The sequence below is a fragment of the Jatropha curcas genome, chromosome 8 (genome assembly GCF_041381405.1).
Source record: "Jatropha curcas cultivar XTBG-Jc1 chromosome 8, XTBG_Jcur_1.0, whole genome shotgun sequence".
Lineage (NCBI taxonomy): Eukaryota > Viridiplantae > Streptophyta > Magnoliopsida > Malpighiales > Euphorbiaceae > Jatropha > Jatropha curcas.
The window spans coordinates 2,708,381-2,731,324 of record NC_143158.1 but is presented as its reverse complement, the minus strand read 5'-3'; the positions used below and the strand labels follow the sequence as shown (position 1 = coordinate 2,731,324).

Below are 22,944 nucleotides of genomic sequence, written 5' to 3'. Positions count from 1 at the left end.
AAAGCTGTAATAGTATTAGTATTAGTATTTTTAAAAATTATAAATAAAATACAGTGATTTAGACTTTACTTATGATGTCTAAGTTTATTTAACTTATAATTTAAAATTAAATTTGACTGAATTATAAGCAAAACAAAAGAACGCTCTCTTGGAAATTATTTTAAATAAAGGTGGGAAGTTCTATTAAAACAATTTAAAAAAAAAAAAAAAAAAAAAAAGGAAGATGAGCCCCGCATTGTCAAGGGACCCATTCTCACGCACCCACATTCCTCCTATTGGATTTCCTTTTTCCCAAAAAATTCAGTACCCTATATTAAAAAATTTCCACTTTTCGTTTTCGTAGCTGAGAAATACATAGGAAAACCCAAGGCACTAGCTCTGGGGCATCAGCTGCTATTGCCAAGCATCAAATCAAAAATCAAATCAGGAGAAAAAAGATCAAAACGACGACCCGCAGAAATGGTGTCGTACGTCAATGCCTTGCTGTACGGAGTGGGCGGCATAGTGGTGGCAGGGATGGCTCTGCTCGTCGCCTTCCAAGAGAAGTTGGTCTACGTGCCCGTCTTGCCAGGTCTCACTAAGTCCTACCCGATTACTCCGGCCCGACTCCGACTCATTTACGAGGATGTCTGGCTCAGATCCTCCGATGGAGTCCGCCTCCATGCTTGGTTCATTAAGCTCTTTCCTGAATGCCGAGGTTAGGAACTTTTTTTTTTTTTTTTAAATCAGTTTTTAACTGAGAATCTCTTGATCGAATCGGTTTTTTTTTTTTTGGTCACTGAATTAGGGTTTTTTTGGGACTACTTGTAATGTTGAAGCTGTTTTTGGGAGAACTTTAAATGGAATCAGATTTTTCCTTTTGTTTTAGAAAATTTTATGAACTTTACTGTTTGATGTGGAGTATGAGGTTTGTGGGCCTCAAATCTGTTAATAGTTCAATTAGCGAAAGCGAGAATTGATTTTTTTTCCTTTTTCTGGTTAGCTTAATTTCGTTGTTATACTGTTATTGTTGCTGTTTAGTGATTCATTTAATTGTACATAAGAAGTCACGCAAATCAATTCAAGTGCTAATGGAAAATATCAAGATTCTTTTAGCTAAAAGTTTGTTCAAATTAGATAAAATCAGAAATGATTTAATATGTTTCCTGGTGGTTTTGTACATTTTATATAAACATTGGCATGGCAGATCTATTGCACAGGTCTCTATGATGTCATCTTATTGTCCCACTTCGGTTTGGGATAAGGAATGACAAACCTCCTCTCCTTGAGCTAGCTTTAGGGGTGAGTTAGGCTGGGTCCGTTTTCTTCATACATCTCATTCGAATGTCAGTGGCAAACACAGAAGCATGTTTCTGACGTTAAGTGTTTGAGAGGAATGAAAGATTTAATATTTATCGTTTTGCATCTCAAAGATGCTTTTTCCTATCTGAACGTCACTAAAACATGCTCTTTTTGTTAATTTCCTTATGAAAACATTGTGATTACGATTCCTCTTTCTTCAGCTTTTTTTTTTTTTTTTTTTTTTTTTTTTTTTTTTTTTTTTTTCCATTGTGTTTGATTTTTGTTCTGCAAGGGTCAGATTGATAGTAATGTCATTGGTATTGCAGGTCCAACCATCTTGTTTTTCCAGGAGAATGCCGGAAGTATCCTTATCATAATTGTTATTGTTCATTCTTTACTACTGGATTCAGTTACAAATTGGTTATTTCTATTATTTTACTGGCTCAAACTCCTTCATAGTGGCCTTAACTAGTAACCTGCAGATATTGCTCACCGTCTTGAAATGGTTCGCATAATGATACAGAGGTTGCACTGCAATGTGTTCATGCTTTCATACAGAGGGTATGCATTTAGTAATTATTGTATCTAATATTTATTTTTTCGTGTTATGCATTCTGGACATGGATCCATCCCTTTCATGTTTACTGCTCATCTAGCTGATTGAAAACAAATGCTTCAAATCCTTTTGTGGCTTAAACAGTTATGGAGCAAGTGATGGATACCCTTCTCAACATGGAATCGCAAAGGATGCTCAGGTGTGTGTTTCTTTTAGCTCCTTCTCTTAAACTTTCAATGTACTGCTGTTTGGATTCATGTTATGTTCTCAATTGGTATGACTTTTTTCTTTGTTAGGCTGCACTAGATTATCTTACTCAGAGGACTGACATTGACTCGTCTAGAATAGTCGTATTTGGGAGGTCACTTGGGGGTGCAGTTGGGGCTCTGCTGACCAAAAACAATCCTGATAAGGTATCATGCTGCTTAATTTAACACTTATTTTGGTGGAAAGTATTTCTCTTCCTTTTGCCCTCTAAGAATCTATTAAATTTTCACATGGCATCTGTTTGGGTTATGAAAATTTGTTTACTAAATTTTCCTTGTGCTTGTCAATCTCCTTGTATATTTAGTAATAAGTCTTCCAAATGACTAATGAATAGGTACAAGGTATTAAATATAGGAGTGTTGACCAAATGTGGTGCAACTTTGTATGTTTGCAAAGTGGATGCATTGAAGATAACATTAATATCACTCGTCCTTTATGTTGCATTGTTATAATTGTGATTTGTAAATACTTAGCAGGAACTGGAGGTAGCAACATATTACATTTGATGACAGAACTGAGTAGTGTGTGTTGTATGTTTGGTCAGTTATATTTGAGGAAGAAACCTAATTATGGATAATTCACAGGCAGTTCCAAGTGGTTGGTGCATTGAATACTGGTCTTAATTTATTGTAATTTTTTCTTTTTGCTTTTATAACCTTTTGTATTGTGAATGTGATTGTTTTGAAAGTATCAATTTATGGCTCTCTTCTATTGCAAATGGGGGTAAGGACCTTAATTTCTACGATGAATTATCGCTAGAGAAATCTTTGAAATTCTAATTTTTGCCTCTTTGGCGTTTTGCTTTTTGGTTTCATGTTATATTTATTTCTAAAGTCTTTCATTGATTTCTAGTTTGAGATATACCAAACTTGATTGTGCTAATGTTTATGGTATTTTTACTCCTCTCATATTGTTTTGTTCTATTAACATGAGAGCAGCAAAACAAAAACGAGATTCATGCAATCCTTAGTAATGTGTTTCAACTTGGTTCCTGTTATCTCATTTACTTCTTATTTGGACAAATTTTTTGCTGGAAAGATCTTCCAATTAGCTCAATGCTTGCTGTGACTGCAATCAGATATGTCTTTCTAGTTACTTCTCTTTGTTATTGTTTGTAGAATTTTAGGTGTTTTCTAGTTCTAAGGTCATTAACTTATATAACATTTGTACTATGCATTTTCAGATATCATCTTTTATCCTGTCTGTGCTTTGCAGGTGGCTGGGTTGATACTGGAAAATACTTTTACATCTATTCTGGATATGGCTGGAGTTTTACTGCCCTTCTTAAAGTGGTTTATTGGAAGCAATCATTCAAAAGGTCCTAAAATTCTTAATTTTCTTGTACGATCTCCATGGAGCACTGTTGATGTTATAGGCCAGGTAACGCCAAATGCAAGATTTTGCTATCCATTCTCAACAATTTTTCAATTTGTTGCTCTGGTGCATTCCGTGGAATCCATATCTGGCATTTATGGTTACCCATGCTAGACACTCTATGTTTCTTGGATTGGTTGAGAATCTAGATGAGGATATATAGTTGAATGTCCTCCATGCTGTATCTCTCTATGGTAAATTGGTGAATTAAAAGCCATGAACCAATGTGTTAATACAACATAGCTTTCTGTTAGCTATTTCCCTGATTGCAATTGTGATATATCAAAATGCTGAAAACAACTCAATGATCTCTTCTGTTTTTAATTATTTTTCATTTTTGCTTGCACTTCCAATGCATAACGCATAAAATGGGTCTTCTTGATTGCAGGTTAAGCAGCCAGTCCTTTTTCTTTCTGGATTGCAAGATGAAATGGTACCTCCATCCCATATGCAAATGTTGTATGCTAAGGCAGCTGCTCATAACAAGGAATGCATCTTTGTGGAATTTCCTACTGGCATGCACATGGACACCTGGTTGGCTGGTGGTGATCAGTATTGGAAAACAATTCAGGATTTTCTCAAGAAATATGTTCCAGAGAACAAGGAAAATGAGTCATTCCATGATGACAAAGGTAATCTTCTACTTCTGAAAATTTTATGGAACTTTATCTGGCAAAAGGAAGAAAGATGGATATACCCCACCTAACATAATATTGATGTTAGGAAGTAAAAACAGGGAAATCAATTACATTTTCTTGGGTTGATTTAGGCCCCCCGATCTGGTTATTCTGATTTTCTTCTTTTTTCATTTTCACCAAGTTGCTTTTCTGTTCCAGCTTTTGCATGACCCATTGGCCCATGAGAGTAACCTATTAAAATCACAACAGTTCCAAAACTTGGAAAAGAGCCAAAAGACTAATGCAGGATGGCCCAAATTTTTTTTTGGCTGGTCCTTTTTCTCCATGCCTGCCATGACTAAAATCAAGGAACAAGCTATTTCCATGACTTGGAAGGCTGTTTCTTTGGTTGCCGTGATGGTTTGGAAAGAACCATTTTGCAGTATGGTTATCCCCTGAAGGCAATGCCTTGTAATAAAAGACACAAAATTGACCTTGGTATTTTGAGTTAACCTTTACCTGGTTTCTGCTGTATTTTAATGGTCTGGCATAGGCATAATTTATTATTTTCTTGTTGTAAAATTGTACTCTCTCGTACTTATCTTTTCACTTTTGTTATACATATCTCGTACAAAACCCATTTAGATTATGTTTTCATAATTTCTTTTTAAATCATTTAAATGTTCACATTTCGCACTTAGATAATGATAAAATATTTCATAATTGACATGATGGCTCATGCACACAAATGCCAAATTCTCACACTTCCTCAGTTTTTTTCTGTGTTAATGGGGCCCTCTATTTTTCTGCTTCCAGATTCTGAGGGGAGGTGACTAATTGCATGTAGGAATTTGAAGATGTTATAAATTGGCTCACCACAGGTCCTTAAAGTGTTTGTGCCTTTTGTTTTTGAAACTGCAGCAACTAAAAGTTCTATGTGAAGAATTGCTGATCGCTGAGACCCTCCAACTCATTCTGATTTTCTCTGAAATATTTCATTGGTTTGAGAAGCTTCAGCAGATGCCAGAAAAGCAAATGTGAATGCCTTTGGTATAGCGTACAACTTTTTGACATACATCTTTGTTAGTTAGTCCATTTTGACCTGTTCTCATTGTAGGAATAAAGAACATTTAAAAATTTAAAATATGTAATTGATGTAATGGACTGTTTGCGTCTTTATAGTTCATAGATAATTCTTCCGTTGACAGTCTATGCTTAATTTCTCTCCATCGATTATATGCATTGCTTGCTGTGCCTATTATAAACCTGCTAGTGCTGGCTACTGGAGGCAATGGCCTATGCTTCACTACTGGTTTATAGCACAAAAGAAGTTCTCACCTGAGGATTGAGGAATTTTTTTATAATATTGATGTTAATTTACTCTAATAACAATCGTTTCAGGTTCTTATTATCAATGTTAGGTGAAATTAACTTATTTTCTATAATCGAAATAGAAGTAATCTAAAATTGTAAATTGAAAATCTAAATTAAATCGATTCAGTTTACCCTAGATGATGCATATACTTTATGTATCTGATTATTGGTCTCTCGGGCCTAGGCCCACTCGTTTAACCGGATAGAATGGAACGATGGATACCCTAAAAATACGGAGTGGCATCCTGGTTGTTAATGAGAAATGGAGAGGCCTATGAGATTCTACCATTCCCGATAAAAACGAAACTACCTTTTTGTCTTTTTGACCAAAAACCCATTCGCTGAAGCCAAAGTTTTGCTTAACCAATGACCAAAACAGGAAATGATAAAATTTTAGTAATGGCAAAATAGTCATATGAGAAAAGATTCCTAGTTTCAAAGGCTATATAAATGCTCAACCGCGTGCTATTTGTCCCCTGTGCTCTTTCGGTCCTTAACATAATCGATGTTTCAGAAACGGAGAGGGGCGTCGTCGATTTTCCTCAAAGACGCATAGTGCTAAAGAAAGCCAAGGGTGCGCACTTTAATATCACTGCGCACCCAGCCAAGGGTGCGCACTTTAATATCACTGCGCACCCTCTTCGCCGCTACACCTCATCATGACACGTGCATGGCAGGTATGTGATTCTTCCGATCATCAAAGCAAAGATTCTCTGGTGATCTAGTCAAGGCATGGGGCTATGGCCCCCACAAATTGGAGCTTCAAACGCACTACACTCACGGCTCACATTAGCATCAACTGCCTCTATTCTCCAACTCCACTTCTTCCTCTTAGCAATCCTCAAGCCAAACAATGGATGCCACGTTGCAAAATACTTAAGACATTTTCTTTTTTTTTTTTTAAATAATTTTAATTTTGGTTGACCCTGTTATGAGTAAAGGAAAATATACTTATCTGGAAGGTCAAGTAATAAAATTTTCGAGTATTGGTTTGTTTGTTGCATTTCCCTCTTCAATAATATCCGAACTTTATCTCTCTATTTTTTCTCTGCTACTATCAGTGAAATGTTTGTTGGTGTTTTTGGTTCTCTAATAAGCAAACAATTAATATCTCGATAGTTATTACCCCTTTGAAACTTCAGATTTCCTTTCTTATCCTTTCATTTTTGTCCCTCCTCTATCTCAGTCTCCATTTTTCTATTCCCTTCTTTCTATCTCTCTGCATACTAAAATTTACTTTTGAGTGGAACGGACATGGACGGAGGCGCACAGTACAACCCACGAACAGTGGAAGAGGTTTTCAGGGACTTCAAGGGCCGTAGAGCTGGAATGATCAAAGCCCTCACTACTGGTCTCTCTTATAGTTTTCTTTACTTGCTCAAGTTTTGGATTTTGGGTTCTTTGAGTTGAAATTATATTCTTGTTATTTTCTCCTAGTTGGGTTTTCGTCTTGTTGTTTTTCCATTTATATTTGTATTATAAAGTTTCAATGTCTAATGGGTTTGCTATTTGTTGTTGGATTTCTCTTTTGCAGATGTAGAAGAGTTCTATCAGCAGTGCGATCCTGGTTAGGGTTACCGTCTCTGTTCTTTTATTTGGGTTTGAGATTTCAAAGTTTCTGTGCTGTTTTCACTTTTTTCCACCTGTGGTCGAAATTGCGTTATGTTGGTAGTCAGTGTTGAGCTTGTATTTGCATGGAAGCTCTTAGTGTTGCTTAATTCAATTTTATCATAATTCGTGAAATTTTAAATTGGTGCTTCAGATTTGTGTTTGCAACTTTGTATTCTTACATGGGTTAGTTTTTTTTTTTTTTTTTTTTTTCTCCTAAGAATAGCTGCTTTGGCATTTAAAACCAATTATTAAGTTGGTTCCTTGAATAGCAATCTGGATAGAAATTTAATGTCTCTCTAGTTATTTCCAGTCTACTTTGTCCATTCTCTAACCCAAGAGTTTAACGGGTTTGAACTTTTTATCTCAAACACGCAGACATTTTGGTTGCTGTTCAGTAATTCATCTCTCCTTTTTTTTTTTTTTTTTTTTTTATTATTTTTGTTTGACAGGAGTTTGTATGATTGTAGTATATAAAGTTGAGTTAAACTTGGTAGCCCTTCTGTCAGTTTTTTCTTTTTAATTCTACTTAACAGCTTGCTTAAAGTGATCTGCAATGTGAATTCATGAGATTTAACTTTTTCTTTTTCTATATGATTTCTAAATGTTGGCACTTCAGTTTGCTTCCTTTTACTTCTTTTCTGGAGACACGCGTACTGAGTTTCTATTAGGGCGATGTTTTAGCAAAGCCATAGTGATTACTCTTCTCTGTGGTGTTATGCTACAATTCCTGTGCGTAGTTAGTGGCAACTTTGAGATAATTACTCTCTAACACCTGCAGGAAATATGTGTATAGGCATGTTGCTTATTACCATTTTGTTGTGCTTTTCTAGTTGAAATGATGTTTTAGTGAAATTAAAATGGAGTTCCTATCCTATTCTTAATGGATTCATTATGACAGTAAATTTTGTGCACCTGCACAGAGAAGGAAAATCTTTGCCTGTATGGATTCCCTAATGAACAGTGGGAAGTCAATTTACCTGCTGAAGAAGTGCCTCCAGAGCTTCCGGAGCCTGCATTAGGTATTAACTTTGCGAGAGATGGGATGCAAGAAAAAGATTGGCTTTCTCTAGTAGCTGTTCATAGTGATGCATGGTTACTTGCTGTGGCTTTCTATTTCGGTGCTAGATTTGGTTTTGATAAAGCTGACAGGTATATTTACTACCTCTTCCAACTTTAATATTCAACTGTGAAAAATATTTTATCATTGGAAATCATCCAAGTGCCAAAACAAGTTAGAACAATTAAATGGAATCGAAACTTCATTTGCTTTCATATTCAATAAATCCATAAAAATATATTTGAAATCTGTGCTTTACTGGTATTAAGTTTGTCATAATTACTATGAGTTCATAGTCCAATGAGAATTGTGATGTCTACTGGGTTTAGCGTGAAATTATCTAGTGAAAATCTCTAAAATGTTTTGCTTTAGAAGATCAAAATTTTATTCAGATTCTTAAGATTTGCTCTTCATTTTGATTGTATGACATACTAATTCCTGAACTATTTACAAAGTCATTCCTTCATTTCGTTGAAATGCCTATTACATGTTGATGTATCAGCAATCACTTTTGACAATATAATTTCATGTTGAAGCATGGACATTAACTAGAAGATTTATTTTTATGCAGCATTTTGGGCTTTGTGAAAATGGAGTAATGTTTTTTTCTTATTTGTTGATGGTTGATACCCTCTAGTTGGTAGGATTTGTATAAAAGAATAATAGGTTAATTATATATGTGGTGTCTGAACTTTTTAATTTTTTCTATTTTGGTATTTGAACGGAAAAATTTTGCAATTGAATGTTGGAAATGATTTTTGTACAATTAAATTTAGCCGGGATTTTCTAACCGGAAAATCAAAATAAACTATTTTACCCCATTGCTTTATTTATTTATTTTTAAAAATTATTACCATTCTTTTTTATTCCTTTTTCTCTCGATAATTCTTTTATTTTGTTCTGGAAAAAACAAGGTCGAGCTCTAAGGAGGGTTGATTTATGAGTTTTCCACTACATTTTTATTTTGTTTTGACATCAAAAGAAAATTAAAAGGAATTTTTGAGACTTTTTTTAGAGGAGATATAAGACAATAATTTAAAAAAAAAAAAAAAAAAAAGATGCATTAAATGGATGTTTACGATTGACATTGTTTATTGACTAAAATGATCGATTTTAATTTTTCAGTAAAATGATTCAGCCAAATGCATTTGATTGCATCTCTTTTAATAGTTTAGATACTTAATTGCAATTTTTTTCCATTCAAACGCCCAAAAAAAGAAAAAAGTTAAGAAGTTCAAGCACTACAAATATAATCAATTCAAGAATAATCGACAAAGACTTGAACTTTGATGTTGTCTTTCCAATAGATTGATAGAGATCGAGTAAAATGAAATGTTAAAACAAGAAAATTGTCCAAATAGCAGATTTTGCTTCAAGATATTTTCCCCTGATGGTGCCTAGAAATTTTGTATTTTTTTTAGTACTGTAGAGCATATTATTTGTTGGTTTTTCTTTATAATCCATGATAATTGAAGGTGAAAGAATTGTGCTTTATGAATATCATTTCCTACAAAATAAAATGTGAGTTATGACACAGGAAACGTCTCTTCACTATGATAAATGATCTTCCCACAATATTTGAGGTTGTGACTGGAAGTGTAAAGAAACAGGCAAAGGATAAGTCAGTCTCAAATCATAGCAGTAACAAGACCAAGTCGAGCTCGAAAGGGGTAAAACTAATTTTTAATAGTTTGCTGTTTAATGCAATGTCTATTACCATTGTTTTAAGTGCCAAGTTTACATTTGTGTTTGATCCTTAGCCTCTGATGAGGGGGTTATTAAAAACGTAAGACATGGGTTCTTGATATGACGTTTACTTGTTCATTTGTCTATAGCTCAATATAACATTTTGCATTTTTATCTGTTCAATTTTAACTGTTATAATTATATTTCCCTGTTTGGCCTTTCCTTTTGCTCTGAATTGGATTACATATAATTTATTTTCAGGCATGTGCATTTTCTGTTTCCAAGCTGTATTAGGTTTCTTGGAGGTTGTCTGTCTAAAATTTAAGCTGTGACACAGATGGTTATGATGGTTTAGTAGTTCATGTTAAATGCTAATACTTTTTGATAACTTGGTACAGCGTGGAACTGACTCTGGCAAATTTTCGAAGGGGCAACCAAAGGATGAAGATGAAGGATTGGACGAAGAAGAGGATGAAGAGCATGGAGATACATTATGTGGGGCATGCGGAGAGAACTATGCTGCAGATGAATTCTGGATTTGTTGCGACATATGTGAGAAGTGGTTCCATGGCAAGTGCGTGAAGATCACTCCTGCCAGGGCTGAGCACATTAAGCAGTATAAATGCCCGTCGTGCAGCAACAAGAGAGCGCGACCTTGATATACAAAAGGTGGGGCTGGCCCTCACCTCTCTACATCCCTTTTGTTCATGCCAGCAGCTCAGTATTTAGTCAGTCAGGCTTCCTATGTTATGTTTATGTTATGTAGGCACCGTATATTTATTAGGGGTATATTTATCCTCGGAAACTTGTTAGTTATGTATTCTAATATTTGGTAGTTTGCACATCTGGACAGGTCTACCACTTCGATTTGGATATATATTATTTTCACTCTGTAGGAAATCATTTTTCCTATTAAAATGCAGATCTTCACTTTTTGTTGGATTTGCCTTGGTGTTTAGCAATACATGCATTCGTGGACGACCTGTCGTCTGTCCTTGTGAAAAACCTCAGCTTCCTTCTGTCTCATAGCAGTAGTTTTGTTTTCATGCCCGGAAATTTTTGAGGAAAGACACTACGAGTGAACGACAGCACGTTTCATTTAATGGATAAAGTCATCAAATGGTTAAAATGAGTTTTATCGGTTGACTTGTATGGATTTAAGGTCATTCCATTGTCGGTTTATTTGATTCCTACCTTAGTGGGTCTTATTGTGTTTTCTCCTCTTTTATGGAGCATTTCCTCCTTTATTTAGTTTATTAGTTTTTACAATTGGTAAGAAACTTTAATATGTAAGTATGGTTAATGATATTCTACAAATATAGTTTGATTCTGCAACCTATCAAAATCAAATTTAGTAGTAGTTTAAACTCAATTGCGAGTTCTTTTCCAAGAAAAAGGGTAACCATGAGATTCATCAATAACTGATTTAATTTATTAGAATAGTTATTAGTGATAAATGTATATATTTTGATGAATATCTCTCAGGAAATAAAATATTGAAATGCAGGAGAAGCTTCTTGGTTGTTAGAGTTTCCTGATTGGATGGTCAGAAAGTGCATATTTATTTTTATTAATGGTACCAACCAACTTTTTAAAATTTCTTTTGAACGCAACACAACCCTTTGAACCTTTGAATCAAGTTCCATATGGTATAGAGTGCAGAGTGCAGGTCCTTTGTTTCGGTCCTTTTCAACGAAGACTTGTAACGTAAATTTACTCGAATTTTAGTTAGGAATATGACCGCAAGAACCATCTATCTTCCACCAAATTTACAGATCATATCTCATTATAGCTTTTATTTGATTCGGTTTTCTCCATAACTATTTTGGTTGTAATTTGAATTCAATAAAAAATTAATTGACTAAAAAGAAAATAATCTGAAGTTTCTATTTTCCACCCACCTAATTAAATTAGGGTAGTTAGAAGAGATTAAGATTTAAGTCTAACTAAAAAACAACATAAAAGCTCAGTTAATGCGGTTTAGATTTTTTTTTTTTAAAAAAAAATTTTCAGTGTACTCTGTCATTTTTTTAAGATATGAGATTAATTTATTTTTAGAATGTAACTGTATGTTTTTGAATATTAAGACTAATTTCATTTTGGGATATTACCATTACAAAGATGGTCCACTAAATCCAAGAATGTCTTCCCTCCCTCTAGCAACTCCTTAAGCTAACATGATTTAGATCTCCTTTATCGCATACTTAATTACTTAATTAGTAGAATGCCGAACGTAGAAGTCTAATCAGTGGAGACTTTTACTGGTCAATGGTCAAATTTAGACTTTCTTAATGAAAATACCAAATGGACCTCACCCACCGACCAATCCCTCGTGTTTTTCCTTTCATTTCAAAATTGGCTTAATTTCCTATCTCGTTCCATGCAAGTTGGTTGCATCCGCCCTATTTCCACTGACCTTAGAACTATTATTCTAAAGAAAATGACTTTGGACCATTGACGCAGCCCTTTCCCACTTACTAACCCTTCCTCACTACTATAAGTACTCGCTCAAATCAACTCTCCTCTCAATCTCACTTCTCCCATTACTGAACAAACTACCCTTTCTCTTGATTTATTTCTTTCCTTTTGTACAAAAATGGCAGCAAACAAAACTTCCTCTCCTTCTGAAGTTTGCCAAACGGTGTCCCATTGGCAGAAGGCTGCGGAGTCACTCCAAAGCTCCCATTTTGATGAGGTTTATGAAATGGCATCGCAGTTTGCCAATGCTCAAACTGTTGACATCCAAGGCACTTCCTTGACGGTTGCTGAGGTCACTGCCGTTGCTCGCCGGAGTAATGTAAGCGTTCAACTCAATGAGACGGTGGCCGGTGACCGTGTAAGGCAAAGCGCTGACTGGGTTTCTTTCAATATCTCGCATGGAATTGACATTTATGGCGTTACTACAGGATTTGGTGCTACTTCTCATAGGCGCACTACTAAAACTGCTGACCTTCAAACCGAGCTTATTAGGTTCTTGAATGCCGGCGTCATTGGCAAAGAAAATCTTCCGTTAAGTTATTCCAAGGCGGCTATGCTTGTCCGGACAAACACTCTAATGCAAGGATATTCTGGTATTCGTTGGGAGATTCTTGAATCTATTTCTAAGCTTATGAATCTAAATTTAATTCCTAAGCTGCCCTTAAGAGGTACTATCACTGCTTCTGGTGATCTTGTGCCATTGTCTTACATAGCTGGATTGTTAACTGGCCGCCATAATTCCAAGGTGGTGACTGTACAAGGCGAAGAGATTACAGGCCTAGAAGCTCTGAAAAGAGCTGGAATTGAAGCTCCTTTTGAGCTACAGGCAAAAGAAGGGTTAGCTCTTGTTAATGGAACTGCAGTTGGGTCGGCTGTAGCGGCAACTGTTTGTTTTGATGCAAACATTTTGGCTTTTCTTGCAGAGATCCTTTCTGCTTTGTTCTGTGAAGTCATGCATGGTAAGCCAGAATATACAGATCCCCTCACTCATCAACTTAAGCATCATCCGGGCCAAATTGAAGCTGCTGCCATAATGAAACATTTGTTAGATGAAAGTGATTACATGAAAGAAGCCAAAATTCGGAACGAGAAAGACCCACTTACAAAGCCTAAACAAGACAGATATGCAGTAAGAACCTCTCCTCAATGGCTTGGTCCTCAAATTGAAGTTATTCGAGCAGCAACTCATTCTATTGAAAGAGAGATTAATTCTGTCAATGATAATCCAATAATTGACGTTTCTCGTGATCTTGCACTTCATGGAGGAAATTTCCAAGGAACTCCTATAGGAGTTTCTATGGATAATCTCAGGATTGCAATTGCAGCTATAGGAAAGCTTATGTTTGCTCAATTCTCTGAACTTGTTTGTGATTATTACAATAATGGATTGCCTTCAAATTTAAGTGGAGGGCCTAATCCAAGCTTGGATTATGGGTTGAAAGGTGCTGAAATAGCTATGGCTTCATATTGCTCAGAACTTCAATTCTTGGCTAATCCTGTAACTTCTCATGTTCAAAGTGCTGAGCAGCATAATCAAGATGTTAACTCTCTTGGTTTGATTTCAGCAAGAAAGAGTGCTGAAGCCATTGAAATCTTGAAGCTTATGTCTGCAACTTTTATGGTTGCACTTTGTCAGGCAATTGATTTAAGGCATTTGGAGGAGAATATGAGGGAGGTCATCAAACAGGTTGTTCGTCAAGTAATCAGGAAAACTCTTTACATTTCTGAAGATGGATCGCTTCTTGAATCGCGCTTTTGCGAGAAAGAAATCTTACAGGTTGTTGAACATCAACCTGTATTTTCCTATCTCGATGACCCAACCAATCCTTCTTATCCATTTTTGGCTAAACTTCAAGAAGTGCTTGTTCAAAAAGCGCTCAAAGATCCTAAATCTGGAAATTCGGATCAAAATGGATACACAATTTTTAAGAGGATACCTGTTTTTATGGAGGAATTGAGGGCAAGACTAGAAGAAGATGTGCCAAAAGCAAGAGAAAGATTTGATGGTGGAGAATTTGGCGTAGAAAACAGGATCAAGAAATGCAGGACTTATCCTATATACAAGTTTGTGAGAAGCGAAGTGGGAACTGAGCTGCTTAGTGGAGCAAAGAAGGTGAGTCCAGGAGAGGACATAGAGAAAGTTCACGAGGCTATTAATGAAGGGAAATTAGGTGAGGTTTTGATGAAGTGCTTGAAAGATTGGAAGGAGACAACATCTCTAACATTTTGATGTTATGTATTTGGAATGTTTATGTAATAATAGGAAGTCTAGCATATTGTTCTACCTAATTATCTTAAATTTTGAGAGATCAAATTATTTCCCTGTAATAAAAGAGAAAAAAAAAATGCTCTCAATTTACACTGTAACTACCTGTGCACGAATGGATATGCATGTTTTACAAGTGAAAACCTTAATTTAAAGGGTCAACTATTTTGAGCTATTAGGCAATTGATTAGCCCATTCAATTTTCCAGACTAATTTGAGGACTGATTCCGGTTGGTTGAGTGAGCAAACTTAAATTACTTCCAAGTCCTCTTCTCTGCACTTTGTTCATAGTTTAAACAAGTGCTTTAAAACAAACAGAAAAGAGTGAGTTAAGTTCTCTGTTTCTTTCAACACGAAACAAACAAGACAAAATTTCAGATATTTTGATTAACAAAGACCACCGCTGTATAATTCCTGTAAGGAAAATATCTAGCAACTATTACCGTTCTCTCAACGAGACATGAAGCATGTATATTACAGTGCACAGGCATGATTACAAACATGAAATTTACAAAAAAAGGAATCAAGGTAGAGCAAATCCATCAATTCACTTTACCGTGTTTTGCATGAACAAAATCACCACGCTGTATTAGCAGTAAACAAGATAACTCCTTAAAGCAGAACTCACAAAACCTAAAAGGGACTCAAGGACCATCCTGTATGCCGTGTGCATTCAATCATCAAGCTCATGCCAAGTTTAATGGTTTAACTCTACACGGGTTCTGCAAAGAATCACAATGAGATTGCAGCCATTTTCCAACAAGGAACGCCTTTCAGACATGCTCAAATGCATGTGCAATTTACCTCAACCTAATAGTTTCATTTAAGGAATTTTGTACTTTGATTCTGTGTGTCGATTCGATGCAATCTGATTCCTATTTTGCCCGAGATGAGATGCTCCATAATTTATCACCACGTTGCAGCTTTGTTGTCAAAGAGGTTGCAGTTCTATTAGAAGCAGCTTTTGACTTTGTAAAAAGCTGCTTATTGTTCTTCCCCATTCCATTAGCAAGCAGCCAACGAGAACCAGATTGTTCCTGAGCTGCAGTACCCCAGAGTTTCTTCTTTCCAGGCTCAGGCTCAGTCTTGAGACCAGCAACACGTACTTCCGTGATGCTGAACTGAGGAATTCTTTCCTCTTCAGACGCTGTATCCCCAATTTTCTCTTCCTTAACCTTTTCCTTCACCACCAACTCTGACTCATCGTCATCCTCTTTATCATTGCTTAGCTCCGAAACCTTACAGTATATTTTTGGCTTTGGTGGGACAAAGACTCTCTCTACTTGAATAAGAGCAAGCATCGGTGTGCCTACTGGTTCATAGTCCCTCAAAGGATCACGAAGTTGCACCATCAATGCAACAGTAAAGTTATTCCCCAGTAAACCACACTTTCTACCTGAACCTCTACCATGTCTTCTCTCTCCTCTGGACCCCCCACGAATCATCTCCAAGGAGCTGGCATGATGGGCAGCAAGTATCTTAGAAGTCCGCTCGCTTATCTGATCTTCAGCACCAATGTCACCAGAATCCAATCGCATCCATTCATCAAGAGTCAGTGACAGACCCATTAATCCATCAATATCATCACCACTTTCCTTTATGTCCATTAATTGTAATCCAGCAGCTCCCTCCAAACCAAGGGACCCACTGACATTGATGCCCTTTCCCTGAAAGGCTGAAGTTTCCCCAGTAGAGCGTGCACCGATGCTCAAAGTTGGATCCTCATCTGACATGCCAGATTGTATTCTTAGTCCCTCAAATGAGAGTGCTTCAATCTTATCCATAGCCAGGGGAGCAAGATTTTCTAGAGATACATATTCTGAGCCCATGTAATTATCGTTTGTGCTTGACTTGAACTCATTAGATCTTGGTGCAGATGATCTCTCCTTCACATTCTTTTGCCTACCAGATATATCTTGCCCAAACTCGAATGCATGCTCCAACGAACTTTGCCTGTGTAAACGAAGAGACATCATAACTGATACATATTTTACTAGAAGAATTAAAGAATAATAATAATTCGAATTCAAATCTCAGAAAACGGAATCACATCCAGATACAAACCTCTCAGGTCCCTCCAAGGAAGCCACAGATTCCCATGCTACTTGTTGCATTGTTTTTCCAGTGATATCTTCCAAAGGCATTAACTTATTTGCCTGCATGGAGAGTTTTTCAATCCCAACTGAAGCCAACTGTTGCAGTATATCCGTTACTCCAGAACCCATTTCTGCAGGTACCACGACAGGACTTGAAACTTGCATGATCAAATTCCCACCACTTTTTGCATTCCTGAAAAGTGAAGGATTCATAGATCGCAAAAATCCACCATTCTTTGTTTGCAGAAATGGACCTAATCCTTCTCCAAGAGAAGGCAATTCAAGTGGCTCTTCATGAGGCAATTCAATTGGACTCCCAAAGCAACCAGAGTTCTTCGGTGAATATTGAAAAGCCTTATCATTCAAACCCCATTCACGCATTAAAGCTTCTGTCTCTAGATCTTCCAACATTTTAGCCCTTCTCTTGCCAATCTCTGCCTGAGCTTCCATCTGATGCTCCTCCTCTGCAGCTTGGATAACTGATGACAGTTCAAAGTCATCAGACAAGTTCCCCCACTCAGGCACAGTCAATGTGCTGTAGTCACACCCCATTTGGTCCTCACTATCAACCCCCAAATCAAACAGAGAATAACCACCAGCTAGGGCATCCTTCTCAAACTGTCTTAGTAAGCGCTCCCTTGGGGATTCAGGTTCACTCTCTGAACTCAAACCAAATGGACTATGATCAATCCCCAGCAAGTCCAAAAATTCATTTGCTACAGAGTCAGTGACATCATCCAAGTTAACTGATGTCTCACTCCTATTTGTTTCATAACCTGTTTTGACTTCCATGCAATTTTCTTGTTCTTCTGGAGAATCAAATGCTTCAGTTTCCAAATTTGTCACACTAATCAGTGCAGCTTCCAGTGCTTTCATCACAGACTCTTTTGAGCACATTTCATCCTCCTTACTAGTGCAATCATGCACAACAAGCTCATCTCTATGACTATGCATCCCGACATCATCAACATGAAGCTTATCGTCCTCTTCGGAACCTATCAGAAAACTACTACCAGTTTTATCTTCTGCTGAAGAAACGTCATCATCCTTAACAGTAAGTTCCACTGGTTTCTCCTGTTCCTGTTCCATCCCCTGTTCAATCACAGAAAATGCAGCATCTTCACACCCATTTTCGACCTTCTCTTCGTTGGATTTAGACTCTGGGCAGAAATCTGACTTAATGGGTTCAAGGTGTTCAGTGAACATATCAAGTTCAGGTTTAGTGGCATATGAAGAATCCAACTTTTCTTCATCAAAATTCTGATACAGCATAAGTACTGGACTGATAAGTTCTGATTTTGATGTTGCCAACACCTCGTGAAGATCTTTCACATCTTCTACAGGTCTAGTTGAGACATAACGCTGCTGGTTCAAAGCACCAGGAAGACTTCCAGAGCGACGAAGTGGGCTCTTCCCATCACCTTGACCAAATCTAGGAATTGGTTTCGCTGTTTTCACAGCAGTCTGCTTCAAATTAAACAGCTCTGGAACATTCTGGTTGTTTCCAAGTGGAACTGAACTGTCCCCAACCACTGTATACCCAAAACTAACATTCATGGTAGCACCCTTTGCTCCTCCTGACAACTTAAAACTAGTAGTCCACTTTCCTGAGCTCTTCTCCTCCTCCAACTCCTCCAGTGTGAGAGGAAGCAATCTTGTGAGGTCAACCCTATGCTTCCCCAAATCAAGCTCCTGGACACCAATTGCAGATGCATAAAGCAAGAAATGCTTCGCCTCATACTTAGCCGAATGGTGAGGTCCACTCCTACTCCCATAGACCAAGCATGTATGAGTCAACTTCTCCTCAAACTCAGCAACACCTTCCAAAACCTTCACAGGGCGGGTAACCAGCTCTCCATCCCGCCTCTTCCAGTGCACACAGACACTGAGATTTTCAAAACTCAAGGGAAACCCTTCAATAGAGTGGACTTGAAGAGAGAAACAACAATTAAATTTCCGGTTCCTAACATTTGATAAGGCTTTTAACGGCTTCCAATTCCAAATGGACTTCTTGTCTTTTTGTGATGAACTTTCATTACCATACTTTATCTTCGACTTCGAATCAAGCAACTGAGATTTTCCAGTTGGTTTTGATCGATTGCTAGGCGCAGAAATTGAATTCCTTGAAGGATTTTTGTCTAGGTATAGAGCTTTGCTTATACTTTCAATTTCGCTTAACAACTTGGCATTACCTGAATTCTCTCCAATTTTTTTTCTAACTTCAGCTTTGGACATCATCACCTATTCATAAATTCAAAACTAAAACATATAAAACAAATAATAATCAGGAAATGAATTTAAAACAGCAAAACCCATTCCTATGAAACCTAAAATTCAGAAGTTCAAAATTTTAAATTCACCGATTTCACGACAACCCAACACAAGATTAAAACTAAACCAAAAACACAAGAATAAAAATATAAATATCTCAAAAACTAAATATCTAAGTTATCACAAATAGCTTATGAGAACTTACCTTTAATTAGAAAACCTTTTCAAAACGAACCCCAAATCAATGTATCAAAGACGCGTCTTTCTTTCTAGAATTTAAATTTCCAACGTAACAGAGAGACCAAAACAAAAGTTAGAAGAAAATCCAACACGATAACGATAATAGTATCTTATACCACAGTGTCTGAACGGCGTCAAACGGCCGCCACTGTTTTCTTTTCTTTCGCTCTCCTCTCTTCCTCTCTCTCTCTCTCTCTCTCTTTGAAATGCCGCTGCTTATTTTATTCGAAGTTTGAAACCAACTACCAAATATCATCGTCAGTAGCTTTCCAGTGTATTTGCAAATCGTGTCCTCATCTTTCGAAAAATATATTTTTGTGCATGGAACTTTTATCTAATTAGAATTCTACCCACAATTTTCTACAGAATTCCTTTCTTTTCAAACTCTTATTTAATTTAATGATCAATACTAGAATGAAGCTCAATTTGGTAAATTATCTTTACCAAAAATTGAACAAAATCCATGAACCTTGTTGATAATATTTGAGTCAACGTAGAATTTAAACGAATTTAAGATTTGAGTTATGAACATTACATAAAAAAATTTTTAACAATGATAGTCAAATGCCAGATGATATAATATTTAGATAAATAAATATTTTATTACTAGCAAAAACTAGAAAATCAAAATATAATCACTTAATTGATTTACTCAAATTTTGATTAGTAAGATTAGTCAAAAATTGACCTACCAAAGTATTTTGCTGTGAGAGTAAAATTAGTCAAAAATTGTATGGGCAGAAATTAGAATAGCAAAACATTCCGGGCCAAACATAATTAAGCGAAAATCCTATGCGTTGGTCTTTTTGGTAGTACTTGGAGCGTCAAGAAAGGAACAAGGCTTAGCTGTCCCACTGGCACTTGCCTTGGATGAAATTCTTAATTCTTTGCTTGCAATGCATAATATGAAAATGGCCTTAGCAATCCTATTTTATTTTATACCAATAAATTTTAATAAATATATATTTGCAACCAAATTTAATCTTTAGAGAAAACAATATATATATATATATATATATGTTATTTTTTACAAATAAAATAAATTCTCCTGGAACTTCTATCCTTATTCCCTCCACAATCACGTGAGAATTGTGAAATTTGAAAAAAGCAATTCCTATCTATTATTTTAAGGCCTACAATTTTTTATTTTTTCCATTTTTTCAAGTTGTGTTCACAACGCTCTGCAACAGCAATAAGCACTCCTTAGTTTTTTCCCTCCGACACTATGCTTCCATTTCCAAGCATTGATTCTTGAAACTAAAAATTGCTTATTTTCTACTAAATAGATGCTTGCTTCAATAAAAATAAATTATCTTTTATCTATAAAATCAGGGATTTAAAACCTCAAATTGTCATTGTTAAATAAATTTTACTTGAATAACGCATTTAATTTGAACATAAAAACGCGTTTTTGTATAAAAAGAATTACATATTTTCTAATTTGATTTAGTTTTATATTCTAAAAATAAAAAAAAAATTGTTTTTTAAATTATGCACTTGAAAATATTCAAAATAACGCGCCATTCTGCCCTTTGTCATTGTTTGCTGTGTCCGTTTTCAACCACTTATCAAATACAAACGAAAAGATAAGAGACCTTAGACAATAGACATTACAGGCGCTGAAGACTTGAAGCTGAAGGAAGGAAAGAAGGAGGGAAAACCATTTGGAACCAATGCAAATGATTTGTGGGTGTGGGTGGCTCTTTCCCGGAAGTTGCTTGCGGGCCTTTGATTAATTCAGATTAATCAGTATTAGTTGGATTAATTTGCTTTTGAAATATTGTTATTAATAGCCTCCATGAAATTTTTTTTAATTATATAATCAAATATGTCATGCCTAAACAAGTAGCAAGAAATAAAAATCAAGAAGGTTAACTAAATGGAAATACAAAGATTATTTATGTTTGTAGAAATAAAATAGCTCTTTCACACCAAAGCACGGAAGTCAGAATCTTTCAAAAAAAATGAATTCTTATTCCAAAAAGAATGAATAACCGTATGGATAAGCTCGTCCTCACCCGTCATATTAGTGGTAGACTCTCCAGAGTCCAGCCCATGAACTAGTGCAGCTCATAGAAATGGCAAGGCCCAAGACAAACCCACAATTGCCCATGGATCTATTTGCACAAATTTTTACATGCAAAATCTTTTTTTTAACTTGCATGAGTTGTGAAAGAAAAATTAAGGGGCATTGAATGGTTCATTGTGTTGGCTATTTCAGTGAGTGATTGGAAAATGTGAGCTTTGAATTGGACAATTCCCAATTCATCCCTTACCTAAATGCACCATATTATTACAACCTCCTTGAGGTGCGGGATTTCCTTTTTAGCCTTACCCTCCACATATCTACACCTTGTTTGGGATTTCGGAATAAAATTGACTATAAAGAGATTCGTATTTTCTGTGGTACAAAAACAGTTTGCGGAAAAAAAATTCATAATTTGCGTTCCAGAATATTCCGCTCCGGTGCGAATTCTAGAAGTTGAGTACGGTCAGTCTAAAAGTGATCACTATCAGAACCTTCAGGTTATTAGCTATGTGGAAACCCGGCATAACCGTCAACATTACTACGCAAAAACCACACGTGTACGGTGATTCGAAACGGTTTGTTCACCTAGGAAATGCCACGTCACCTCTCCTGATCTGTTTATGTCCCTTCGATATAAAAAAAAAGGAAATTATTGGAGGATAAAAATACAATTTTGTTTTTTTTTTTTTTAAGAATCAGAGTCCAATTTTGGTCATCGAAGCCATTAGAGTAAATCCTTTTATTCTGTACAAGAACAATTTAATATCCACGTAATCGTGCACCAATTCAGTAAAATTAATATTATAATATGTGTACGATGCAAACGCAAGGTGTTTTCCAATATATAAGTTATGTTGACGTTTACATTTCGTCTGTTTCTCATTTTTGAAAGTGTTTAGTAAAACGAGTTAATGAAAAGTATTTTCTTAATTAAAGAAAAATTAAATTATTTTTTAAGAAAAACGACTTTTCATTCTTAAGAGAATAAAATATTTCTGTAATATTGATAAACTTTATAAATTTATGTTTTTTAATTTATTAATCATTATAATTACCGGCCACCATTTATCATCGACTATCGGCTACTACCATTGACTGCTTTCATATATATATATATATATTCTTTTCATATTTAATAATAAAATATTTAAATTATGAAATTTTTATTATTATTAATATTTTTATGATCTTATGAGATAAAAATTTTAATATTTTTAATATTATAACCAAATAACGGAAAATAAATCATTTAATTAAATATATTTTTTAGTAAATTATTTTTTTTGCAGGTTATTTTACGGAAACAAATTTGAGCCTTAATAAAAATCATGTACATTATGGTTACATATATTCAATGTGGTTACTAGTATTAACAAATACCATTTATACAAAAATAATAATAATAATAATAATATATTAAGTTATACTTAAGTTAGACAAAAATAAATATTAAAAAATATAAGAAAAAAGGCTAAACCTTTTAGAGAATATTAAAAACTCTTTATATATATATATATATATATAGATAGAATCTTATCGCTCTTTTAAATTTAGCAGCAAATTAAATTTTAGGGAGAAAATTATTAAAATTGGAGTAATTAAATGATCTAATTATTTTAATACTAAAAAAAATATCTAATTATTTTTTAAAATTAATTATTGTGTAAAAATCTTAAAAAATAAGGAGAAATTGATGAAAAATATATATATGTCACACAACAAAGTCACTCAGTTTCTGTTT

At 35.4% G+C, this 22,944-nt stretch overlaps 4 protein-coding genes across 8 annotated transcripts; 3 read left to right on the top strand and 1 right to left on the bottom strand.

Moving 5' to 3' along the window:
- The first annotated feature begins 304 nt into the window (after positions 1-304).
- On the top strand, positions 305-5,302 carry WAV2 (alpha/beta-Hydrolases superfamily protein). Of its 2 annotated transcripts, none has more exons than XM_012221616.4 (8): positions 305-697; positions 1,608-1,643; positions 1,764-1,842; positions 1,982-2,036; positions 2,134-2,250; positions 3,320-3,484; positions 3,867-4,110; positions 5,017-5,302. In XM_012221616.4, exons 1-8 carry the CDS (start codon positions 460-462, stop codon positions 5,034-5,036), a joined length of 954 nt encoding a protein of 317 aa, XP_012077006.1. In that variant the 5' UTR covers positions 305-459; the 3' UTR covers positions 5,037-5,302. The 2 variants fall into 2 exon arrangements, with proteins under 2 accessions (XP_012077006.1, XP_012077007.1); XM_012221617.4 differs by having other exon boundaries at positions 306-697; positions 4,912-5,302.
- Positions 5,303-5,956: 654 nt separating this feature from the next.
- On the top strand, positions 5,957-10,765 carry LOC105637930 (PHD finger protein ALFIN-LIKE 4). 3 transcript variants are annotated; one of them, XM_012221615.4, is made up of 5 exons: positions 5,957-6,146; positions 7,004-7,036; positions 8,001-8,229; positions 9,675-9,807; positions 10,222-10,765. In XM_012221615.4, exons 1-5 carry the CDS (start codon positions 6,140-6,142, stop codon positions 10,480-10,482), a joined length of 663 nt encoding a protein of 220 aa, XP_012077005.1. In that variant the 5' UTR covers positions 5,957-6,139; the 3' UTR covers positions 10,483-10,765. The 3 variants fall into 3 exon arrangements, with proteins under 3 accessions (XP_012077005.1, XP_020536502.1, XP_020536501.1); XM_020680843.3 differs by lacking the exon at positions 5,957-6,146 and adding an exon at positions 6,156-6,820 and having other exon boundaries at positions 10,252-10,765; XM_020680842.3 differs by lacking the exon at positions 5,957-6,146 and adding an exon at positions 6,161-6,820.
- A 1,530-nt stretch (positions 10,766-12,295) lies between these two features.
- LOC105637929 (phenylalanine ammonia-lyase) lies at positions 12,296-14,668 on the top strand. Its single transcript, XM_012221611.4, has one exon. The coding sequence runs from the start codon at positions 12,420-12,422 to the stop codon at positions 14,529-14,531; it is 2,112 nt and encodes a 703-aa protein (XP_012077001.1). The 5' UTR covers positions 12,296-12,419; the 3' UTR covers positions 14,532-14,668.
- Positions 14,669-14,927: 259 nt separating this feature from the next.
- On the bottom strand, positions 14,928-19,386 carry LOC105637927 (EEIG1/EHBP1 protein amino-terminal domain protein). 2 transcript variants are annotated; one of them, XM_012221609.3, is made up of 3 exons: positions 19,140-19,386; positions 16,632-18,922; positions 14,928-16,520 (listed from the first exon to the last, which is right to left on the bottom strand). In XM_012221609.3, exons 2-3 carry the CDS (start codon positions 18,899-18,901, stop codon positions 15,443-15,445), a joined length of 3,348 nt encoding a protein of 1,115 aa, XP_012076999.1. In that variant the 5' UTR covers positions 18,902-18,922; positions 19,140-19,386; the 3' UTR covers positions 14,928-15,442. The 2 variants fall into 2 exon arrangements, with proteins under 2 accessions (XP_012076999.1, XP_012076998.1); XM_012221608.3 differs by having other exon boundaries at positions 16,632-18,904.
- Between the last annotated feature and the right edge of the window lie 3,558 nt (positions 19,387-22,944).

Bases quoted from the DNA above. Each gene is read 5' to 3' on its own strand.
- WAV2 (XM_012221616.4), top strand. From the start codon at position 460: ATGGTGTCGTACGTCAATGCCTTGCTGTACGGAGTGGGCGGCATAGTG. The intron at 1,843-1,981 runs GTATGCATTTAG...TGGCTTAAACAG, and splicing joins TTCATGCTTTCATACAGAGG to TTATGGAGCAAGTGATGGAT. The intron at 4,111-5,016 runs GTAATCTTCTAC...TTGAAACTGCAG, and splicing joins GTCATTCCATGATGACAAAG to CAACTAAAAGTTCTATGTGA.
- LOC105637930 (XM_020680842.3), top strand. From the start codon at position 6,724: ATGGACGGAGGCGCACAGTACAACCCACGAACAGTGGAAGAGGTTTTC. The intron at 6,821-7,003 runs GTCTCTCTTATA...TCTCTTTTGCAG, and splicing joins GATCAAAGCCCTCACTACTG to ATGTAGAAGAGTTCTATCAG. The intron at 8,230-9,674 runs GTATATTTACTA...GTTATGACACAG, and splicing joins GGTTTTGATAAAGCTGACAG to GAAACGTCTCTTCACTATGA.
- LOC105637927 (XM_012221609.3), bottom strand. From the start codon at position 18,901: ATGATGTCCAAAGCTGAAGTTAGAAAAAAAATTGGAGAGAATTCAGGT. The intron at 16,521-16,631 runs GTTTGTATCTGG...TCGTTTACACAG, and splicing joins TCCTTGGAGGGACCTGAGAG to GCAAAGTTCGTTGGAGCATG.
- LOC105637929 (XM_012221611.4), top strand. From the start codon at position 12,420: ATGGCAGCAAACAAAACTTCCTCTCCTTCTGAAGTTTGCCAAACGGTG.